This window comes from Cetorhinus maximus, chromosome 3 (assembly GCF_964194155.1).
Source record: "Cetorhinus maximus chromosome 3, sCetMax3.hap1.1, whole genome shotgun sequence".
NCBI lineage: Eukaryota > Metazoa > Chordata > Chondrichthyes > Lamniformes > Cetorhinidae > Cetorhinus > Cetorhinus maximus.
The window spans coordinates 18,997,740-19,021,245 of NC_135881.1; the positions used below are offsets into that span (position 1 = coordinate 18,997,740).

A 23,506-nucleotide genomic window follows, 5' to 3' on the forward strand; every position below is an offset into this window, starting at 1 on the left:
CTCTCTCTGTTCCTACACCCTCTTCAGAACGTTCTCTTTAGTTTATATTGCCTTCCCTCTTTCTTCCTCACAAAATGCATCACTTCACCAGTGTACACCTTCCTCCAGTTCACCACTACTCTCTTTTCTGTTACTCAACCAATTTCGTATCTACACCCCCTTTTATCCCGTGAGCCTCAGTTTTGCTGTCAAATCTACTATGTAGCGCTTTATCAAACACCTTTTGGAGGTCCATATACACCACACATCAGCCGTGTTGTCCTTATCCCCTCTCTTTTACCTCATCAAAAAAATTCAGTCCTCCCCTCTGCATCCCACCTGAGACATCTGTTTTAAAGAATCATAGAATAGCGCAGCAGAGAAGTGGGAGAGGCCATTGAGTCCATTGAGTCTGCACCAGCTCTTCGAACAGCAATCCAGATCATCCCATTCTCCTGCTCATTCCCAATATCTCTGCAATATTTTATCTTTTGAGTACTTCCCTTTTGAAAGCTACTATTGAATTTGTTTCCACCACCTCGTCAGGCAGTGCGTTCCAACCCCTAACCACTAGTCCCATCAAAAAGCTTTTCCTCATGTTTCCTCAGTGTAAACGCAAGTTCTTACTGAGGCTGGTGTCAAGCTTCTTCACCTCTCCATATGTGGCATAAAACAAGATTCCACTCTACTTGTGAGACCTATCTTCAACCCGGTGAAATAGGAAAGAATACACATGGCCATGAATGATTTTTTTTTTAGTGGTTTTATTTATTTTGCAATTTTGAATGTTAATGGTCTAGGTTTGATCTCGCTTGTTTGTGGCTCGCTAGAAGTAGTTGACCACTCTTCGCAAAGACTGGATGTTTCCATTTTGTGCCTGCCACTCTGTGTGCGAGTGGTAATATCCTCGCTCCAGTAGGTACATTCTACCTCGGTAGTTGGGTTCATCATATAAAACCCAGCTGAGGATTAAAGGGGAGAAATGGCAAATAATTAAATGGCTGCAGAACCAAAAGGGTTGAATTATGACGATAGATTATATAAACAAGGTTTGCAATCGTTCCTTCTGGTAAAATATTAACGGGCTTGCTGACTCATGCAAACAAATTTAAATTACCATAAACCACAGTTGCTAAGCCTCTTGAGTATAGAAGATTCAGGGGGTGATCTAATTGAAGCATTTGAATGGTTAAAGGAATTGATAGTTCAGGTAGGCAGAAACTCTTTCCTCTGGTGAGGGACTCCAGGGCAAGTCCAGAAAATCAAAATTTAGCCATTCAGGGGTGAGGTCAGGAAGCACTGCTACACACAAGGGGCAGTGGAAATCTGGACTCTGTCCCCAAAAGAACTGTTGACGTTGGGGGAGGTACGAGATACGACTCAAACATGACCTAATTGAATGAGGAACAGGCTTAAGGAGCTAAATGGCCTATTCATGTTCCCATGTTTTCAAATGCCAATAGGAATCAGGGAACTGGGGCATGGAGATTTGTTGTTGCAAAAAGACATTTTATTGGATGAGCAACTAAATTATAATTTACTATTTCAAGCTATGAGATGACTTGTAATATATCAAAAAGTGGAATTAAAAATCGTTGATAAGGGTATCAAGGGGTGGGGCAAAGGTAGGATAAATGAGTTTGAAGAGCAGATCAGCCATGAGCTAACTTGATGGACTAAATGGCCACCTCCTGTTGTTGTGCCCCTGTTCTAAGATGTCCCTGGAGTTTGTTGAGTTAACCCCATTTCTGTCAGGTGTGGGCACTGGTAGTGGGGAGGCAAGCTTTTCTTAGTCCCACTCCTGTTACGTCCTGGGACAAATTGGGGGTGCTTCTGGAGCTAATCCTTGGATACCCCATGAATTCTACCCAGCTCATTTATGATAGGCCCAACTGGGCCTACACCTGCTGAGGGCTATGGATCATGTTGGGTGTCAAGGGAAAGCCCATACAGTTTACAAGAAATTGATTCCTAAAGGCTTGTTTCTATTCAAAGAGATGGCCAGAGGGACTACAGCACAGGGGGCCATTTGGCCCATCAGGTTCAGGCCAGCAGGTTCTAGTAAGAAGATTCAGAAAGGGTTTTTCTACTCTTGTCTTTGGTCCGATGAGAGTCTAGGGTGACTCCTATCAGAGAAGCAGGATGGCATCTGAATTTTGTGCTTCTGCACCATGTCTACAGGCATTAAACATCCTTCCTGAGTATTTAGATGATGCTCTTGCCTGGGATTAGTGCCAGGGTCACTAGTTAGTCACTGCGTCATTAATCCCATGGTATTATTTTAAAGGGGGTACGGGAATAGAGATTCTGGGGCAGGTGGAGGTGGGGGGTCGCAAATACAAACCTCTGAAGGTGGCAAGGCAAGTTGACAAAGATATGTTTTATAAAAGTACACCGGATTCTTGGCTTTAAAAGGAGTGGTATGGTGTACAAAAACAAGGAAGTTATGGCAACCCCTTATAAATTACAGGCTAGACCTCAGCTACAGTATTGTGTCAATTTCTGGCCACCAGAGTTATGAATGATATTAAGGCCTCTAAGAGCATGAAGAGGAGAATTTTAAGAATGGTACCAGGATGACAGAATTCAGTTCTGTGGAGAGCCCAGAGAAGTGCTGCTCGGAACAGAGAAAGCTAAGGGGAGATTTAATAGGGGTTTTAAAATTATAAGGGTTTTTATTGGAGTAGGTAGGTGGAAATTGTTTCCACTGGCTGGAGGGCCTGTAACCAGAGGATACAGTTTTAAGACAATTGCCAAAAAAAACACCAGGGGGGGTAGATGAGAAGAAATAATTTTACTCAGCAAGTTATCTGCCTGAAACGGCGGCAGGAGCAGATTCAATAATAACTTTCCAAATGGGAGACATATTTAAAATTGACAAGGCTGTGAGGACAGAGTGGGATTACTTGGGCAGCCCTTTCAGAGAGCTGGCACAGACATGATGGACTGAATGGCCTCCTCCTGTGCTGTGTGTGATTCTATGAATTGGCAGTCAGGCCCGACTACGCTTTTGCCTCTTCAATAAGATCCGCCAATTTTGTTGGCTGCTGTCTTCAGGGGAGAGTGGAAGATCAACCAGAGAAAAATTGACCACCTCGAGATGACACCAGCCCATGTATTTTATTTTACATCTTTCAATGAATTATAAAAAGATCATGGCTTCCAAACAAAGGTTAGAGATTTAACTGACAGCAGGGAAGAGCTTCAAGCTGGCAGAGAAATCTATACTTACGCTCCATCGCCATAAACTCTGATGGAATTGACACAAGTCTTGTTCCAGCCTCTACTCTGCAGGAATGGACAATCCTCACGGAACTCCATACACTGGCCATTGAAGTCGCTGTTTTCAAACAGTTCTATTCTGTAATGTTCGCCATGCTGAAACAACACATCAGAAATAAAAGGTGAGTGGGTACATCGTGTTCATTAATCCTGGAAAATCCTGGGCCCCCACAGCTTATTGGGGCCTAGGCTCAAGCATGACAAAGATAAGAACAGGAATAGACCATTTAGCAGGCCCCGGTAGAACTCTGCCATTTTGTTAGGTATGGCAGCTCATTATTTGAGGTTACAGAAATAAAAGACAATCTACATTTTACCTACTGATCGGAGAGTATTGGAAGCGTTCAGCGGGTAACAGAGTCCAGGAATCTTCAGGAACCCCTCATATCTCACGGTGATAAATAATCATGGAGGAGGGGGAGAAACATCTTCATGTAAAATATGTCAATCTGGTGTGGGATTAGACATGGGGAATGGGATGATAATAAGATCATAAATAGGGGCAGGATGAGGCCATTCAGTCCATCGAGCCTGTTCTGCCATTTGATAAGGCCATGGCTGATCTGATTGTGGCCTTAACCCCGCTTTTCTGCCTCTCCCCCATAGCCCTCAAATTCCTTGTAGATCAAAAATCTGCCTAACCCAGCCTTGAATATCTTCATTGACCCAACCTCCACTGCTCTCTGGGGGGAGTGAATTCAAAAGATTAATTACCCTCTGAGAAAAGAAATTCCTCTTCATCCCTGTTTTAAATGGGAGACCCCTTATTTTTGAACAGTGCCCCTTAGTTCTAGATTCCCCCATGAGAAGAAGAATCTTCCTATCAAGCTCCCTCAGAATCTTAAATGTTTCTTAGATGTGAAGTACTTGGATGAATGGGCTGAATGGCCTCTCGCAAAACCCTGAAACTCCCTATGTTTTCATCACTAGTGCGTTCACCACATGGACTGCTGTGGTTCAAGAAGATGGCGTGCCACCAACTTCTCAAGGGCATTCAAGGATTGGCAAAAATGCCACCTCCCACAGCCTTGGCCAGAGACAATCAAATCCCCAGAATGGACATCAATTAACTCATATTGCTGTATGTTCTTGCACAGAGCTTTCTCAACAGCAAGACTGTGTTGAACCCCTCTCTCACAGGCTGACAAGGCAATGGACATTCCTGCTCTTTTCTTTAACGTACCATTTTCACAGGTCTGCAGGATCCCATATGGTCATTGTGGGCATTCCAGCGGAAGAAGTCAGGGTACTCTCCTCGTTCTAGGATGTATTGATGCCCTTTGAAATCAGGGTGATCGTAGCAGATCCAAGCACTGCTCTCCACTCGGATGGAGTTCACTCTGTTCATGAATCCCCTGTCCTGGAAGTTGTCGCAGTCTCCACATACCTCCAGCTTTTGGCCGGTGAAACATTTCCCCTCGTAGAAAATGATCTGATGGAGGGAAAGAGCACAAATGTCTCAACTAATGTTCTAGAGTTGTAACCAATTCCTGAGTATTATGAAATCCAAAACAAACTGGAATCTGTCAAGCTAACTCTAATACATAACAAACATATGAATTAGGAGCAGGAGTAGGCCATTTGGCCCCTTAAGCCTGGTCCACCATTTAATAAGATCATGACTGATCTGATTGTGGCCTCAACTCCACATTCCGTCTACCCTCTATAACCTTTTGGCTCCCTTGTTAGTCAAGAATCTATCTACCTCTGTCTTAAAAATATTCAATGACCCTGCCTCCACCGCTCCCTGGGGAAGAGAGTTCCAAAGACTCATCACCCTCTGAGAGAAAAAATGTCTCCTCATCTCCGTCTTAAATGGGAGACCCATTATTTTTTGAACAGTTCCTCTAGTCTCTCCCACACAGGAAACATCCTCTCAGCATCCACCCTGTCAAGTCCCCTCAGGGTCTTATAAGTTTCAATGAGATCACCTCTCATTCTTCTAAACTCCAATGGATACAGACCCAACCTGCCCAACCTTTCCTCATTAGATAACTCCCCCATCCCAGGTATCAGCTGAGTGAATCTTTTCTGAACTGCTTCCTAATGCATTTATATTCTTTCTTAATTAAGGAGACTAAAACTGTACACACTACTTCAGGTGTGGTGTCACCAATGCCCTGTACAACTGTAATGAAATATCCCTACTTTTATATTCCATTTCCCTTGCAATATACAACAAGGTTCCATTTACTTCCCTAATCACTTGCCATACCTGCATACTAATTTTTTGTGACTCATGTACCAGGACACCCAAATCCCCCTGTACCGCAAAGTTCTGCAATCTCTCTCCATTTAAATAATATGTCATTTTTCTATCTCTGGAGGCTGAAACCTCATCTTTAATTTTCTTAAAACATTTTGCTCTTGAAAGCACTTTTCTCAGGTATTAATAGTGAGTGTTACAGAAAAAAGAGCCTGCATCTATATAGTGCCTTTCACATCCTCAAGAAGTCCCAAATTGAATGTCAATCATAGTAAATGAAGTTGTTTTGAAGTGTATTCACTGTTGTAATGCATGAAATGCAGCAGCCAATTGCAGACAGAAAACTCCCACAAAGATCAATGTCACAGTTACAGTACTAGACAGTCTGTTTGTTTTAAGCAATGTTGATTGAAGAATATATATTGGCCAGGACACCAGGGAGAACACAGATCCTTTTCAAAGTATTGCCATGGGCGCTACCTGAGAGGACCTTCAATTTAACATCTCACCCAAAGGATAGTGCTTCCAACAATGCAGCACTCCCTCAGTTCTGCACTGAAGTATCAATCTAGATTTACGTACTCAAGTCTCTGGAATGGGACTTCAGATGTGGAAAGGAGAGCACTACTCACTGAGCCAAGGCCAACACCAGAGTGTTCAAACACTGGGGACGTCCCAAAACATCCATACATGTGGGCTTTCCAGCACCAGTTACAAAGAAGTGTTTTATGAGAATCCTGTCTGATATTTCCTTGCCCTCATCCAAGAATACTGAAGCCGTCTTCCATCACTGTACTGAGCTCACAATAACACAATACAGTAACCCCCACCCCTGCTGCAGTCCAATTGTGTGGGCATTAGGGTTGGACTGAACTGTGATGCTCCTGTGGTTGAATAGGTCACTCATGAAAAAGGCTACTTAGGTGGCAGGCTGGAGCACATTCAGCACTCACAAGAGAGAAGCAGCTCAGAGCTAAGGTTGAAACATTGGGGTGGAGTGGGCCTAAGTATACATTGTCCATATTTGGCCAACTTGGGACCTCACTGCCATGAGCTTGTCCTCCAATCCCACACTGCTGTTTATGTCAAACTGAAAGGGATAACGCAGTCAGGATGGAGAATTTAAAACTCAAAGGAGAAAATTATCTGCAGTCAGTTTTGGCTGAGTTCTGACAAACAAAACAGGCTGACTTCAAAGTGGGGGGAAAGACCATAAGATGTAGGAGAAGAAGTAGGCCATTCGGCCCATCAAGTCTGATCCACCATTCAATGAGATCATGGCTGATCTGCTAATCCTCAACTCCACTTTCTTGCCTTTTCTCCATTAACCCTTGATTCCCTTACTGATTAAAAATCTGTCTGTCTCAGCCTTGAATATACTTAACAACCCAGCCTCTACAGTCCACTGTGGTAAAGAATTCCACAGATTGACTACCCTCCGAGAGAAGAAATTCCTCCTCATCTCTGTTTTAAATGGGCACCTCCTTACTCTGAGATTAAGACCTCCGTTCCTAGACTCTCCCACAAGGGGAAACAACCTCTCAGCATCTACCCTGTCAAGCCTCCTAAGAATCTTATATGTTTCAATCAGATCACCTCTCATTCTTCTAAGTTCCAATGAGTACAGGCCCAACCTACTCAACCTCTCCTCATAAGAAAACCCCTCCATACCCGGAATCAACCTAGTGAACCTTCTCTGGACTGCCTCCAATGCCAGTGTATCTCTCCTTAGATAAGGGGACCAAAATTTTTCAGAGTATTCTAGGTGCGGTCTAACTAGTGCCTTGTATAGTTTTAGCAAGACTTCCCTATTTTTATACTCCATTCCCTTTGAAATAAAGGCCAACATTCCATTTGCCTTCCCTATTACCTGTTGAACTTTTATGTTAGCTTTTTGGGATTCATGCACTAGGACCCCCAAATCCCTCTGTGCTGCAGCCTTCTGCAGTCTTTCTCCATTTAAACAAAATTCAGCTCCTCTATTCTTCCTGCCAAAGTGCATAAACTCACATTTTTCCACATTATATTCCATCTGCCAAGTTTTTGCCCACTCACTTAACCTGTCTATATCCCTCTGTAGGCTCCTTGTGTCATCCTCACCATTTGCCTTCCACCTATTTTTATCTCATCCGCAAACTTGGCGATAGTACATTCACTTCCCTCATCAAAGTCATTAATATATATTCTAAATACTTGAGGCCCAAGCACTGATCCCTGTGCCACTCCACTAGTTACAGGTTGCTATCCCAAAAATGCCCCCCTAATCCCAACTCTCTGTCTTCTATTAGTTAGCCAATCCCCTACCCATGCTAATATACTACCCCTAACACCATAGGCTCTTACCTTATTAAGTAGCCTTATGTGTGGTACCTTATTGGACGCCTTTTGTAAATCCAAATATATTACATCTACTGGTTCCCCTTTATCTGTCCTGCTTGTTACCTCCCCAAAGAATTCTAATATATTTGTCAGGCATGATTTCCCCATGCCGACTCTGCTTAATTATATTATGCATTTCTAAATGCCCTGCTATTACATCCTTTATAACAGACTCTAACATTTTCCCAATGACAGATGTTAAAGCTAACTGGCCTATAGTTACCTGTTTTTTGTCTCCCTCCCTTTTTGAATAAGGGTGTTACATTGGCAGTTTTCCAATCCTCTGGAACTTTTCCAGAATCTAAGTATTCTTGGAAGATTGCTGCCAGTGCATCCATTATCTCTGTAGCTACTTCCTTTAATATCTTAGGATGCAACCCATCAGGGTCCAGAGGACTTATCAGCCTTTAGCCTGACCTCCCCCCACCCCACCATTAGCTCTGCCAATGAGAGAAGAGGAGAAGAAGAAGTAAGAATATTGGGTGGAATCTTAAGAGACAAAGAAAATAATTTATACAACAGCTGAAAGAATCTGGGAAGTCCCATTAACCCCATATTGTTAACATTTGAATATACATTCACGATTAATAACAAGCTGAAGTTAAGCTTCTTAATAACAGAATGAGCATTTCTGCCAGGATTTGCTTTATAATTACAGTCAATTGCTATGATTGATTTGCCTCAAATATTACATCATTGAACTTTTCGCTGTAACAAACCGATGTGCAAATCTGAAACATGGGAACAAATCGGGCACAAGCTTCGTACGTTCATGAGGAACAGCAGTCACTTCCCGAAATAGTTAACTAATTCCACTCAGCAACAGCTAAGGAACATTATAAAGGAAGACTATCACCCCATTGCCCCAAGCTTCTGTTCATCTAACCATCCCCATCCTCTTTTAGCCCTGGTGATGTCCTGGACTGTGGCAGCCTCCACCCTTTGCGCAGGTTCTGAATCGAAAACACAAATCTATACACGAAGTGAAATTTGCTTTTATCAGCTTTGCTGTTAAACAAAGAAAGTGAGTACCTTGCATTTACATAACGCTTTTCACGACTTCAGAACATTCCAAAGCACTTCACAGCTAATGAAGTACTTTTGAAGTGCAGCCATTGTGGAAAGGTAGGAGACACGGCAGCCATTTTCACACTCAACAAGGTCCCATAAACCATAATGTGTTAATGACCAGTTTCGCGATGCTGGTTGAGGAATAAATATTGGCCAGGACACCGGGGAGAGCTCCCCTGACTTTCTTTGAAATAGGGCCACGGGATCCTTTACATCCACCTGAGAGCTTTGATGGGGCCCTCAGTTTAACCTCTCATCGAAAAGATGGTGCCTCCAACAGTGCAACACGCCTTTGGTACTGCACCGGGGAGCGTCAGTCCAGATATGCCCAAGCCTCAGGAGTGGGACTTGACAGGGAGTAGCCTGTAATTGTAAACAGCAAGATTTTTTTTCTTTCTTAAAAAAAGGAAGGTAAAATAGTTGGCTGCTTACCTTTCCAGAGTACTGGGACATATTGCTGCTGGATTGTGTCCAACCAAGCTAAATGCCAGAATGCTTTCGACACCAGGGAATAATTGGACACCCCAATATATACCTCTGGGGCTGGGAGGAATCCATCTCTCGCGAGGATTCCTCATCAATAGAACTGCAAAGCAGGGCTGAAAAGATTTTGCTTCCCTCACCAAACCATTTGGAATGCATTTCGCTGACCCAGGGCTTTCGTAGCTGTTGCAGGCGGTTCAACAAAAGGTTTGCTCAAGGGAGAGGATTATCAAGGATTAGCCCCCTTTATTCAATGTCTTTAATCTGCTGGCGAGAGCTGGGGTTGGACTGACTCAGGAGGGTGTTGGCAGATGTCAGAATTTGAAAGAGTAAGTGTAATCTGTGTGTTCAGTAAAGGACAGGATGATAATGTCAGTGGAGTTTGTACACCAGAGGTCAGTTTGTCAAATACACACCACGTACTGCTCTTTCAAACCTCCCTGGTGCTGCATAGAGGCGTAGTCATCAAAAATGGATCCAAAGACGGGAGCGCTGGGAGGGATAATTGAAAGCTTGGTCAAGGCGGTGGCTCCAAACTTCTGACACTTGCCACCATTAGGCCCAGTTTATAGGCGGTTAATATGGGTGAGCTTTCATTCACCTTTGGTGGGGAAGTGCACCATTTTATGACAGTATGTGGAACACATCGGGAGCCAATCCGCAGTCCGGGGCACGAGCACGTTGGAGGGGAAAAAAAAATGCACTGACCTTCCGGGAAAACTCCGGCTCCTGAATGGAAGCTGGAAAACCTGAGGTGCAACAACAGGAGACAACTTCAACTCGAAACAAAATCAAATTTTTCTCCTAAAACAAATCTTGCATTTATGCCGCATCATGCACAACATCAGGACACCCCAAAGCGCTTTACAGCCAATGAAGTAGTTTTGACATAAAATAGAAGCAAACTACTGTGGACGCTGGCGATCTGAAATAAAAATAGAAAGTACTGGAAAAACTCAGCCGGTCTGGCAGCATCTTGTGGAGACAGAAATAGGGTTAATTTTTCGAGTCCAATATGACTCTTCTTCAGAGCTGAAGGGAGGTAGAAACATGATGGGTTTTATGCTGTTGACATGTGGGGGGACGGAGTGGAGCAGGTAGAGTAAATAGAAGGTCAGGGGATAGGTTGGAGGTCAGGAGAGATTAAATAACAAAGATGTCATGGACACATGGCAATGGGAGCAGTAATTAAGTAGTTTTGACATGTAGTCACTGCTGTAAGGTAGTACAATGGTGAATGGTGAAATGCTGTAATGGTGAAATTCCTCTTTTTTTGGTGAAGCTACTTCGTTCTCTTCCTCTTTTTTTCATGCTAAGTGACTTCCTCAGTTGAGGGCGTTGTGGGGTTAGATGATCTGCTCCCAATCTCTGCCAACATCGCTGCAAAACTGTCTGTGATACGTGTCCAACGGCAGCAATTAGAGGCTATTTCAACTCTAGCAGCTCCTCCCTGAGAGAGACCATCTGATCTCCCACAAGTGACAACACTTCAAAAGGACTTCATTGGCGTTAAAGCACCTTGCAACATCCTGCAGCTATATAAATGCACGTCTTCTCTCTAAGAACATAAGAAAGAAGAGCAAGAGGAGGCTATTTGATCCCTCTTGCTGCTCCACCATTTAGTACAATCAGGCCTGATCTTTTACCTCATCTTCACTTTCCCTCACTATATCCATATCCATTAATACCCCTAGCACTCCAAAAAAATCTATCAACAACAGCTTATATTTATATAGCACCTTTAACTTAATAAAACATTTCAAGGCACTTCACAGGAGCATTATAAACAATATTTGACACCGAGCCACATAAGGAGATGCTAGGTCAGATGACCAAAAGCTTGGTCAAAGAGGTAGGATTTAAGGAGTGTCTTGAAGGAGGAAAGTGAGGTAGAGAGGCAGAGAGATGTCGGGAGGATATTCCAGAGTTTAGGGCCTCAGCAACTGAAGGCACAGCCACCAGTGGTGGAACAATTAAAATCAGGAACGCACAAGAGGCCAGAATCGGAGGAGCACAGGTATCTGGGAGGGTTGTGCGGCTGGAGTGGATTATAGAGATAGGGAGAGGTGAGGCCGTGGAGGGATTGGAAAGCAGGAATGAGAATTTTAAAATTGAGACATTGCTTGACTGGGAGCCAGTGTAGGTCAGTGAGCACAGGGGTGATGGGGGAACAGGGCTTACTGCAAGTTATGTCACAGGCAGGAGCACTTTGGATGGCCTCAAGTTTACAAAGGGTAGAATGTGGGAGACCAGCCAAGAGTGCGTTGGAGTAGTCGGGTCTAAAGGTAATGAAGGAAGGAATGAGGGTTTCAGTAGCAGATGAGCTGAAACAAAGGCGGAAACAGGCAGACTTAGTGATATGTGGTCAGTAGCTCATTTTGGGGTAATTTTATTTTATTCTTTCATGGGATGTGGACGTTGCTGGAAAGGCCAGCATTTACTGCCCATCCCTAATTGCCCTTGAACTGAGTGGCTTGCCACACCATTTCAGAGGGCAGTTAAGAGTCAACCACATTGCTGTGAGTCTGGAGTCACATGTAGGTCAGGAGATTGCCTTCCCTAAAGGGGCATTAGCAAACCAGATAAGTTTTTACGACAATGGTTTCATGGTCACTGCTACTGAGGCTAGTTTTTCAATTCCAGATTATTAGTTGAATTTAAATTTCACTGGCTGCCATGGTGGGATTTGAACCCATGTCCGCAGAGCATTAGCGTAGGCCTCTGGATTACTCGTCCGACTGCGCCACTGTCTTCCCCCAATATGGTGTCCTACATGACGGCAAGGTGGTGAATAGACTGGCTTAAACTCAGACTGTTGCCAGGCAGAGAGATGGAGTTGGTGGCTAGGGAACGGAGTTTGGGGTGGGACAGAAAACAATTACTTCAATATTTAATAGGAGCAAATTTCTGATGACCCACTGCTGGATAAGTAGCTTGATAATTTAGCAACAGTGGAGGAACTAAGAAGTGGTGGTGAAGTAGAGCTGGGTGTACATGTGAAAACTAACACTGTGCTTTCAGATGATGTCACCGAGGGGCAGCATGTAGATGAGAAATGGAAGGGGGACAAAGACAGACCCTTGGGGAACACCAGAGGTAATAGTGCAAGAGCAGGAAGAGGAACTATTGCAAGAGCTTCTCTGGCTCCATTAGCTAGTTAAGATTGGAACCAGGTGAGTGCAGTCACACCCATCTGGACAACAGTGGAGAGGCAATGGAGAAGAATAATGTAAAAATGTCAAAATCTGCAGGCAGGTTGCGGACAAGGATGGATAGTCACAGTCAAGATGATGTCATTCGTAATTTTGTTAAGGGCTGTAACAGTACTGTGGCAGGGCAGAAACCTGATTGGAGGGGTTCAAACATAGAATTCCAGGAAAGGTGAGCCTGGATTTGGGAGGAGACAGCACATTCAAGAACTTAGGATCGGAAAGGGAGGTTGGAGGTGGGACGGTAGTTTGCAAGGACGGAGAGGCCAAGAATTTCTTTTGAGGAGAGGGTTGATGACAGCAGATTTAAAGGAGGGGGAGTCAACATCTGAAGAGAGAATAGTTTACAATATCGGCCAATGTGGGGACCAGAAGGGGAAGTTGGATGATCAGCGGTTTAGTGGGAATAGGATCGGGGGAACAGGAGGTGGGTCTCATGGACAAGATGATCTCAGAGAGGGCATGAGGGGAAATAGGAGAGAAACTAGAGAAAGTTATGAGTTCAGCGACAGGGCAAAACAGCATTGGAGGAAGTTTGGCCAGGTGGGCTAGTGGAAGGGACCAACATGGCTCAGAGGCAGCTGATCAGAATGGTCTCAATCTTAGTGACAAAGAAGCACACGAGCTCCTCACACATTGTTGGAGGCAAAGGTGGAGCTGACGGGGGAGAGGGGTTGTTATGAACTTGATGAACCGGACAGGTTTCTTACTTGAAACAGATAACTCTATTACAGATCTCTTTTGGAAGCTACAGGCTTGAGCCAGGTCCACAACTAGAAAACTCCGACCCTAAAATTACCCATGCTTAGGGTTTATTCATCAGAACAATCACATGACCTCTATAAAGGCAGTAGGAAAGGTTAGACCTACAATCACTACAATTCCTCCCCCTTTAGTTTTTTTTACATTTCCTATTTGCAAAGAATATTTTAACCCACAACATAAACATATGTACACAGGTTATGCGATTAAAGATTAAGTCTCTGAGATGGTTTTCTAATTCAGTTAGAGAGGCGTAGCTCTACCACTTGACATTCTCCCACTGGATCGACATGATCAGGGACATCCTCAGGAAGTGGCAGTTCAGGGTTAGGTAATTCAACAGAGGCATCAGGTATGTCTATTCTAGATCAATCTGTCACCACAGGGATTAAAGGCTCAACATCAATTACAGGTGGAATAGTTGGTTGTTGGAATGTCTCTCCTTAGATGATCCACAATCCGGTCTTCCATTTCCGCTTGGAATGACAAGAGTCCAATTTCAGAGACAATTATACCAGGAACCCAACTAGGACCATTTCCAAAATTCCGCATGAAAACTGTATCTCCCACAGTAAATCTTTGAGCTTTGCTATGAATATCACAATTCAATTTTTAACTAATGAGATAAAAGCCAAAAACTGCGGATGCTGGAAATCCAAAACAAAAACAGAAACAGAAATACCTGGAAAAACTCAGCAGGTCTGGCAGCATCGGCGGAGGAGAGCACAGTTGACGATTCGAGTCCTCATGACCCTTCAACAATTTTTACTTAGTTCTGTTGAAGGGTCATGAGGACTCGAAACGTCAACTGTGCTCTCCTCTGCCGATGCTGCCAGACCTGCTGAGTTTTTCCAGGTATTTCTGTTTCTGTTTTTGTGTTGTCAATTTTTAACTACTCTGATTCTTTTCTGCCTTCCCCTCTAAGTTTGGAAACACCAGACTTAACCTTGTATGAAGGTGGTGTTTCATCAGTAATTCAGACGGTGTTGAACCCGTAGTTGCATGAGGAGTTGTACGATAATTGAGAAGAAAACGTGAAAGTCGAGTTTCTAAAGTAGCTTCTGGGAATTTCTTCATTTCTGATTTGAAAGTTTGCACTGCTCTTTCAGATAACCCATTGGGTGAGAGAGGATATGGTGCTTTTCTTTTATTCATTCACAGGATGTGGGCTTTGCTGGCTGGGCCAGCATTTATTGCCCATCCCTAGTTCCCCTTGATAAGGTGGTGGTGAGCTGCTTTCTTGAACCGCTGCAGTCCATGTGGTGTGGGTACATCCACAGTGCTGTTAGGGAGGGAGTTCCAGGATTTTGACCCAGCAACAGTGAAGGAACGGTGATATATTTCCAAGTCAGGATGGTGAGTGGCATGGAGGGGAACTCCCAGGTGGTGGTGTCCCCATCCATCTGCTGCTCTTGTCCTTCTAGATGGTTGTGGTTGTGGGTTTGGAAGGTGCTGTCTAAGGAGCCTCGGTGAATTCCTGCAATGCACCTTGTAGATGGTATACACTGCTGTTACTGTATGTCGGTGGTGGTGAGAGTGAATGCTTGTGGATGTGGTGCCAATCAAGCAGGCTGCTTTGTCCTGGATGGTGTCAAGCTTCTTGAGTGTTGTGGGAGCTGCATTCATCCAGGCAAGTGGGGAGTATTCCATCAAACTCCTGACTTGTGCCTTGTAGATGGAGGACAGGCTTTGGAGAGCCAGGAGGTGAGTTATTCATTGCACAGCTCCTAGCCTCTGACCTGCTCTTGTAGCCACAATATTTATATGGCTAGTCAGTTCCGTTTCTGGTCAATGGTAACCCCCAGGATATTGATAGTGGGGGATTCAGTGATGGTAATGCCATTGAACATCAAGGGGTGATGGTTGGGTTCTCTCTTGTTGGAGATGGTCATTGCCTGACACTTGTGTGGCGCGAATGTTACTTGCCACTTGTCAGACCAAACCTGGATATTGTCCAGGTCTTGCTGCATTTGGACATGGACTGCTTCAGTATCTGAGGAGTCGCGAATAGTGCTGAACATTGTTTTTTAATATGTTTAATTCCAATTAAACTCATGAATCTCTGAAACTTTGTAGTAGTGAAGATGTACCATTATCCGAAACAATGATTTCCGGTAGGTCATGTGTACTGAAACATTGACGCAGCTTTTCAACAGTTGCACACAATGGCGGTGATCTAACTTCAAATACATCCATCCACTTAGAATATGCATCGATGATCAGTAAAATCATGGGGTGGAATTTTCCCAAATTTGCACTAAGTGCGGTAGCGGGCGGGCAAAATGGCGTCCTACCCGTCAGCTGTGATGGTGGATTTTCATGTCGTATCGTCCCAAACCCGCCACGTTATTTATGCATTCCTGGGAAACAGGCCGTTTCCATGGCGGGCTGGGTCTCATTCGCCCTCCCGCCATCACCACGCCATTGCATCCTGCCAGCCGCCATGTTTAAAAGGCAGCCGCCAGCAAAGCGCTCATCGCTATCAGCTCACCACCGCTGCCCGGGAGATATGGCCAGCAAAGGAAAAAAGGCTGCATCCGCCCCCCCCCCACCCCCGGTTTAATGACGGGTCCCCCTAGCAATGGCTGGATGCCATGGAGGCCCGAGGGGATGTCCTGTACCCCAGCTCTGGCCGCAGGACGGGCAGCAACATGACCAATCCAGCTTGGGAGGTGGTGGCAACAGTGGTCAGTACCAACGCCCTTCAGAGGAGGACAGCCACCCAGTGCCGCCAGATGATAAATGATCTCCTCCATTCCACTAGGGTAAGTCACTCTCAACTCCTCAGGGATGTCTGCCAGTTCAAGGGACATCACCATTCAGTCTCTCACAAACACCTTCAACGTCCTCAGCCCATCCATGGGATCACTCACCATCTGCACAGGCCAGGCACATTTATCATCTGGCCCAGCAGGCGTCCTGCTTACACTGTCTCCATCTCTACCCATGCAGGACAAGCTGGCACACAACAAGAGAGGTCGCAGACCAATGGCGGAATGCCCGAAATCAAGGTCCTCACAGACTTTGAAAACAGAGCCATCCAGCTGGCCGGTGAGGATCTGGAGCGTTCCTGGTTGGTGATGCTCTACCAAGTGAGGGTCCAGCAGTGCAACATCAGTCAGACAACCATGCTGTGAGTGATGTGTCCTCTTTCACAGGCCACTGCCATGCACTAATTATCTCCCCTTGCTTTCGCAGGCACATCTGCCAAACAGCCAATAGAGTCTGTGACCCAGGGCTTCCAATCAAAGGCAAGCTCGGGAACATCAGGAAGGGATGTCCGCTGCACTTCTCAGATTGCAAGGCACGGTGGGGTAGTCCATCCGACTTCAGGCTGAGGTGATAGCGCCGGCATTGCAATGCACCGAGGTCAACACTGGCAGGATGGCGGCCGCCATGGAGACCTTGGTCCAGGATGTCACTCCTACACTGCTGTGTGAGCTCAACTCCATCATTGACGCCATAGTTGACCTCCAACATTGTGTACGCGAGAGGGGCGGGGCAGCTCGGTCTCACTCCAGCTAATCCTTCCCCACAAGGAGTCAGCTGGGACACACGGGCACCTACAGGGAGGGGGATCTGTAGGTGCAAACTCCGGGGCCATCCACCCAGGTGACTCCAGGAGTGACCGGCCCATCCGACTCCCCTCTTCCTGTGACCTCAGCAGCTCCAGCTTCACCCAAGGAGAGTGCCACTGCCACACAGCAGGACCCCGAAAGCAGTCCAGTGCCCTCAAAGTCACGGCCCTCCAGAGGACGCCCACCAAAGTCATCACAGACGGGGCATCAGAGTCAGCAGGCTGCCCCCACCTCCGCTGTGGATGTCCGGGGAGCACCAAGACATAGAGACAGGATTAGGAAAGTTAGGTAAAAGTAGCTGCACAGCCTGGGCATAAGTGTCAATCACTTGTACATACTGCTCACAATTGTCAATAAACTCCTAAGAATGTCTCCCTGTCTGTGGCTCCTTGTTCTGATGAGCAGTGTTCTTGTCACTCAGATGTGAAACCTTTCTGCACAAGATAAAAGGCAGGTGTCTCAGTGCAGGGCCTCTTCCCTGTGCTCTGTGCAGCCTTCAGACCAAAGTCTGTCCTCAAACTCCCTGGAAACATTACTGATGCCTGCACCTCGGGGGTGCTGGTCATTGCTGCCAGAATGTAGTAGGCAGGTGTCACAGAGTTCTCTCATTCTCTCTGTGTGCTCTCAGCACCTTTAAGGAGGGGCTGGCCCCCATCTCTTCAGCATCTGTGACCAGTGATGCTGTGCTCCTGAAGGGCTCAGGTGCTGAAGGTGGACAAAGCATCAGATGCTTCTAAAGTTTCATGGCTGCTTCTCTGTGATATGACCCTGATCACAGGGCACAAGTGAGCTGCCCTCAGACAGACAGGACGCAGACATTCGCAGAGGCTATGTGAAGATCTATGGAGTGTCCCCACTGCAGGTTGTCATCATCCTCCTGCGATCAAGCGACTATTAGGGCCTCCACTGCATCTCCATGACAGGAGCATTCTCACGGGGTATTTGTGCTGCCATAAGCCAGACTGGAGTCAAACGTTCACAACTGCACTGTTAGGATCTATGGAGTCACCTCACTGCATGTTGTCATCATCCTCCACAAATCTAGCAGCTATGAGGGCTTCCCGAATGCGCCTGCCTCATCCAGCCAGTGCGAGGGCCTCAACCCCATCAACGTTGCCTCTGAGGACCCCCTCACCCTCATCCCCGTTGGCATCCTCCTCATCGGAGGAGACGTGCAGCTCCTCCATCTCCTCCTCAGCCAGCTCCTCTCCCTGTTGCAGCGCCAGGTTGTAAAGGGCACAGCAGACGATGATGATGCGTGACACCCTCTGTGGGCTGTATTGCAGGGCTCCACCAGACCGGTCCAGGCCCCAGAACCACATCTTCAGCATCCCAATCGTCTCCACCAAGTTGCGAGTTGCAGCATGAGTCTCATTATACCGTCGCTCTGTTGCAGTCTGAGGCTGCAGTACGGGTATCATCAGTCACAGCCTCTGCAGATAGCCCTTCTCCCCGAGGAGCCAACCCTACAGCCTCTGTGGACCCTGGAAAACTCCAAGGATCTGTGACCGACTGAGGATATGGGCGTCGTGCACACTCCCTGGAAACCGTGCGCACACTTGCAGGATGTGTTTCTGATGGTCGCACACCAGCTGCACATTCAGCGAATGGAACCCCTTGCGGTTGATGTAGGCCACAGTGTGCAGCAGACCTGGGCGCCACATGAGTGCAGTCGATCACACCCTGCACCTGTGGGAATCCCGAGATCACGGCAAATCCAATGGCCCTTGCATCCTGGCTGTCCTGGTCCCGGGCGAAATGCACAAAGTTGTGTGCCATGGAGAAGAAGGCATCTGTGAACTCATGGCTGCATTTGTAGGCGGTGGATTGTGATATCCCACAGAGCTCACCTGTGGAGCCCTGAAAGGAGCCACTGGCGTAGAAATTGAGCGCCATGGTCACTTTCACAGCCACTGGCAGTGGATGCCCTCCATGTCCCCTTGGCGCCAAGTCCTGCAGTAAGTGGCAGATGTGAGTGACCAGGTCCCTAGACATGCGCAGTCACCGGCGACACTGGTTGTTGGTCATCTGCAGGAATGGCAGGCGGTGTCTATAGACGTTGGGTGTCACTAGGCACCAATCAGCCACGGCTCACTGTTGCTCCTGGGCAGTGTGTGCGAGAGCCCCTGCTGCCCCTTCTTCATGAGGTTGCTGCTCCTGCCTTTGCACAGCCAGATGCCTCAGTCGCTCTCTCCTCCGTCTTCTATGGTTTCTATAGGCCATCAGGCATACAGCTAGGTAACCAGGATCCAAGATCCTGATGTGGTCCTCATGTAACATGAAAGAGAGAGAGAGAGTGATGTAGTTAGCATGGGTGTACTTAGCACCTTTCCTGGCCCTGTGTGAGCGCCCATTAATGCTTCCCGGAGAGTGCTGGTCACCCCTCAGCTGCCCTGTCAACCTGCGACATGGGGGAAGAATGCTCCTAACCAGGATGCTGAGATTGCAAGGGGCTGTGAGCACTTCTAGCAGTGACTGCTACATGGCCAGTGTTGGCGAGGAGATTGTACAACATGTGTAGTCCAACTGCTCCGCGGTCCAGGGAAGTGGTTCGCAGTCTGGGCCGGGGAGGTAAGGTCTGGAGCGCTTGGTGGCCCTTTGGTTCTTCCACATTGCTTGTGTGGGTGGGCAGGCTAGGAGCCTGACCCCAGTCATATCACTGTGGCTGCGCCTGATCTGTCTCAATTGCAGAGATATGGTCAGTTTATACAAGTGTCCCTAATGTGTGGCCACTTCCCTCACTTACCCTGCCCCACAACCTCGATTGCCTGTGCGCAGGATCCAACACCAGGGCAGCAGTTGCCCACACACCCCCCCAACCCCTGACAACAGCAACAGTCGCCTCCGAGGCTGGGCAGCACTTAACCCCGCCCCCAGCGCCCCTGAAGCCTGCAAAGCAACAGGCGACCCTGGCGAGCTGTGGAAAACGATGCTGTTCACTCACCTCAATTCCCTCAAGGTGAAGGCCGCCAAGTGCATGTCGCCTGTGTGCTGTTGTGAAACACTTCAACATGCTTTCCCGCCCACGTGGACGAATGATCCAGTGGGGGTCCAAGAGCCTGGTGGGATGGCCTTTTAATGATTTGCTGATGTATTACAATGAGCTCCCCAATGACCGTTGGCAGGAAACGTAGCTCGCCGTCGGTGGCCTGAGCGGAAGATCGCGATCTGCCTTCCGGCCGTCGTGAAACCGATCGCGCCATATTGTCTGTGCAAGCACCTATCAAGCCTGCTGCCAACGGGCACAGAAAATTCCACCCATGGTGCCTAAAAATGGACCTACATAATCAATACTTCGTCGACCAGGCCACTCCCACGGATGCAGTGGAGCTGAAAAGGGCAATTTCTGTTGTTGCTGACACTGGAGACAGTGCTTGACCATGCTTTCAATGTCACTGTCTATACCTGGCCACCTGACATAGCTTCGTGCAAGCATCTTCATCTTCAATGTGCCTGTAAAGCTCTGTCAAGAGTGGTTCTCTTCCTTGCGAAGGGACGATGACTCTTGATTCCCACAACATGATTCCACCTTGACAAGTTAACTCTGTTTTACGGGCATGGGATGGTCTTATTTCTTCAGACACTGGTGAATTCGACCATCTTTGCAATACCAGGTCTCAGACTTGACAAAATTGGATCCCGGTTTGTCCAATGCCTTATTTGCTTTACACATACTGATGAAGAGTCCAAGAAATTCAGCACAAGCATAACTTCTTGTGGCGCTGGAGAATGTACAATGCCACCTGGTAACGGAAGATAACTGAGTGTGTCTGTATTTGCAATATGCACACCAGGATAGTACATAAAGGTGTACTCATATGCTGATAATATCAAAGCCCAACGTTGAATCCTTGCTGAGGTTATTGGCGGAACGGCTTTATCCTCACTAAATAAACCCATTAGCGGTTTATGGTCCGACACTATGATGACATGTCATCCATGCAGATAGTGGTGGAATTTCTTCACTCCAAATATTACGGGTAAACATTCCTTATCTAGTTGTGAATAACCCTTCTCGGCTGCAGAGAGGGTTCTGGAGACATAGCCAATTGGCCTTTCAGAACCATCTTCCATCCTGAGTGAAAACACAGCTCCCACACCATAAGGAGACATCATATTAATTCTTTTGATGGGTCATAATGTACTAGTAGACATGATGAGTGTAATAGTTTTTTGACTTTTATAAAGGCTTCTTCGTGTTGCCCATTCCATGACCAACGATGGTTCTTCTTCAATAGTAAGTGTAAAGGTGCTAACATTGGTGACAAGTTTGGCAAGAAGTGACTATAAATAATTTATCATGCCCATAAAAGACTTGAGTTCAGTGACACTGGTAGGAGAGGATGCTTCTTTGATTGCCCTGACTTCCTTCTCTACTAGTTGCAGCCCTTTGGCATCCACTCGGTGACCCAAGTAAGTGACTTCTGTTCAAAAACAGAATTACCTGGAAAAACTCAGCAGGTCTGGCAGCATCGGTGGAGAAGAAAAGAGTCGACGTTTCGAGTCCACATGACCCTTCTACAGAACTGAGTATAATTAGGAGAGGGGTGAAATATAAGCTGGTTTAAGGTGGGGGGCGGGGGGGGAGAGAAGTTGAGGGTGGGGTGGTTGTAGGGACAAGCAAGCAGTGATAGGAGCAGATAATCAAAAGATGTCACAGACAAAAGGATCAAAGAGGTGTTGAAGGTGGTGATATTATCTAAGAAAAGTGCTAAATAAGAATGGATGGCAGGACACTCAAGGTACAGCTATAGTGGGGGTGGGGTGGAAAGACTGACAAGGTATTAGTTGTAGATTTAAAAATAATGGAAATAGGTGGGAAAAGAAAAATCTATATAAATTATTGAAAAAAACAAAAGGGAGGGGGAAGAAACGGGGTGGGGATGGGGGGAGGGAGTTTAAGATCTAAGTGACTTCTGTTGCTTGGAATGTATGTTTCTCTTTCTTCAATCATACAACAGCTCCCAAAAATCTTCTTAAAACCTCTTCTAGGTTGGCCAAATGTTCAGCTTCCGTTGATCCTGTGATCAGGACATATCCAGGTATGTCGCTACTCGGGGAAGCCCTTGATCCTATGGAATTGTACATGCAGATGATACACCAACGGGCGGGTGTGTATATTGGTACAGGCCCCTGTGCATGTTGATGGTTACATAGCCTCTAGATGTGCTGTCCAGCTCTAGCTGTTGGTACGCATGGCTCATGTCCAGATTGGTGCAGGATTTGCCTTCACCTAGCTTAGCGTACAAATCTTCTATGCTTGGGATAGGATATTTACCTAGTTTAGCAGCCTATTTGTGATCTCCGCAAACGTGAATAGTTTGATCTGGTTTCATCACAGGGCCTATGGGCACTGCCCATTCCGATAATTGGACTGGTGGGATGGTGCCTACCTTCTCTAAGTGGCACAATTCTGCATCCACCTTCTCCTTTAGGGAATAAGGCACAGGTCTGGCCTTAAAGAACTGGGGTGCCGCCTCCAAATCTACGTATATATTTGCTTGTAAGCCTTTTATCTTTCCCAATTCATCACGAAATACACTGTTGTATTTCCTTAACAGCTCAGGAATTCCTCCTGTTCTCACTTAAAATATTTCTGAACAGTTGAACTTCATTTTTTGTAACCAATCGTAGCCCAGAAGACTAAGTCTTTCACTTTTCACTCTGATCACTGGGAGTGGGCTGCCTGTACAGCTTTTCCCCATTCAAAGTATAATTATTACTTTCTTGCGTCAAAATGTACCACCTCGAGTCTAATCACATTGAGTACCACCTGCCTCTTTTTTTAGCCCATTCCATCAACTTCTCAATATCCTTTTGCCTCTTCCTTTTGTCCTGGGAATTGCTTACTATTTTAGTAGCAATTGCCCAATTAGGCATCACTCCTCCCTCTTGTTCTACATCTAAATCACACGGTGATCAGAAGCAGTTTCAAAACAGACTATTTGGGGCACCAGTCCAGTATCCAGCCACTCTGAGAAGCTGCCCTTAAACTCCTGCTCTTTGTTTTTTCCCTTTCAGATCAGTTTTTAGTCCAATTTGTAAGCCTCCTAATTCCTTACTCCTTTATCCTCTCTGATAGTCTCCTGTGTGGTATCTGTCAACTACTTTCTACAAGTCCAGGTCCACTGCATCTCCTCCATACGCCGTATGTGTCAGCCCCTCAAAGAGCTCTATCAGATTTGTCAAGCATGATCTTCCTTCTGTGCTGACAGCTTCAACTTATTTGTTCTTCATCACAATACTTAGTAATTTCATCTTTAATTGAAGATGACGAAATTTTCTGTATCGCAGATAACAAACCCTGTACTCATTTCTATTTCTGAGCTTTCAAATATTGTGGAGGCATACTACAAATAAATTTCTATTTTAAAAATGTAATTGTAAAATATACACACAGAAATAGGGCAGCATGATCTACATAGGATACTTTATGAACATATGTATGAAGATACAAACAAAAATGAATGAAGAATTGATGGGTACCATTTGGTCTAGAAGTGAAGGAGATCACATTGTATTGAAATGAGTTACACAGTTACAAACAAGGTGGTATT

General features: G+C 46.1%; 1 protein-coding gene across 1 annotated transcript; it reads right to left on the reverse strand.

Annotated features, from left to right (window-relative positions):
* Positions 1–726: 726 nt before the first annotated feature.
* On the reverse strand, positions 727–9,503 carry crygn2 (crystallin, gamma N2). The gene is made up of 4 exons (XM_078536866.1): positions 9,350–9,503; positions 4,445–4,693; positions 3,212–3,357; positions 727–941 (listed from the first exon to the last, which is right to left on the reverse strand). Exons 1-4 carry the CDS (start codon positions 9,368–9,370, stop codon positions 806–808), a joined length of 552 nt encoding a protein of 183 aa, XP_078392992.1. The 5' UTR covers positions 9,371–9,503; the 3' UTR covers positions 727–805.
* Positions 9,504–23,506: the final 14,003 nt, after the last annotated feature.

Excerpts from the sequence above, each read along its gene's own strand:
- crygn2 (XM_078536866.1), bottom strand. The coding sequence starts at position 9,370 with ATGTCCCAGTACTCTGGAAAG. Across the intron at positions 4,694-9,349 it reads TGTCCCAGTACTCTGGAAAG|ATCATTTTCTACGAGGGGAA; the intron begins GTAAGCAGCCAA and ends TCCCTCCATCAG. Across the intron at positions 942-3,211 it reads AGAGTTTATGGCGATGGAGC|CTGGGTTTTATATGATGAAC; the intron begins GTAAGTATAGAT and ends TTTAATCCTCAG.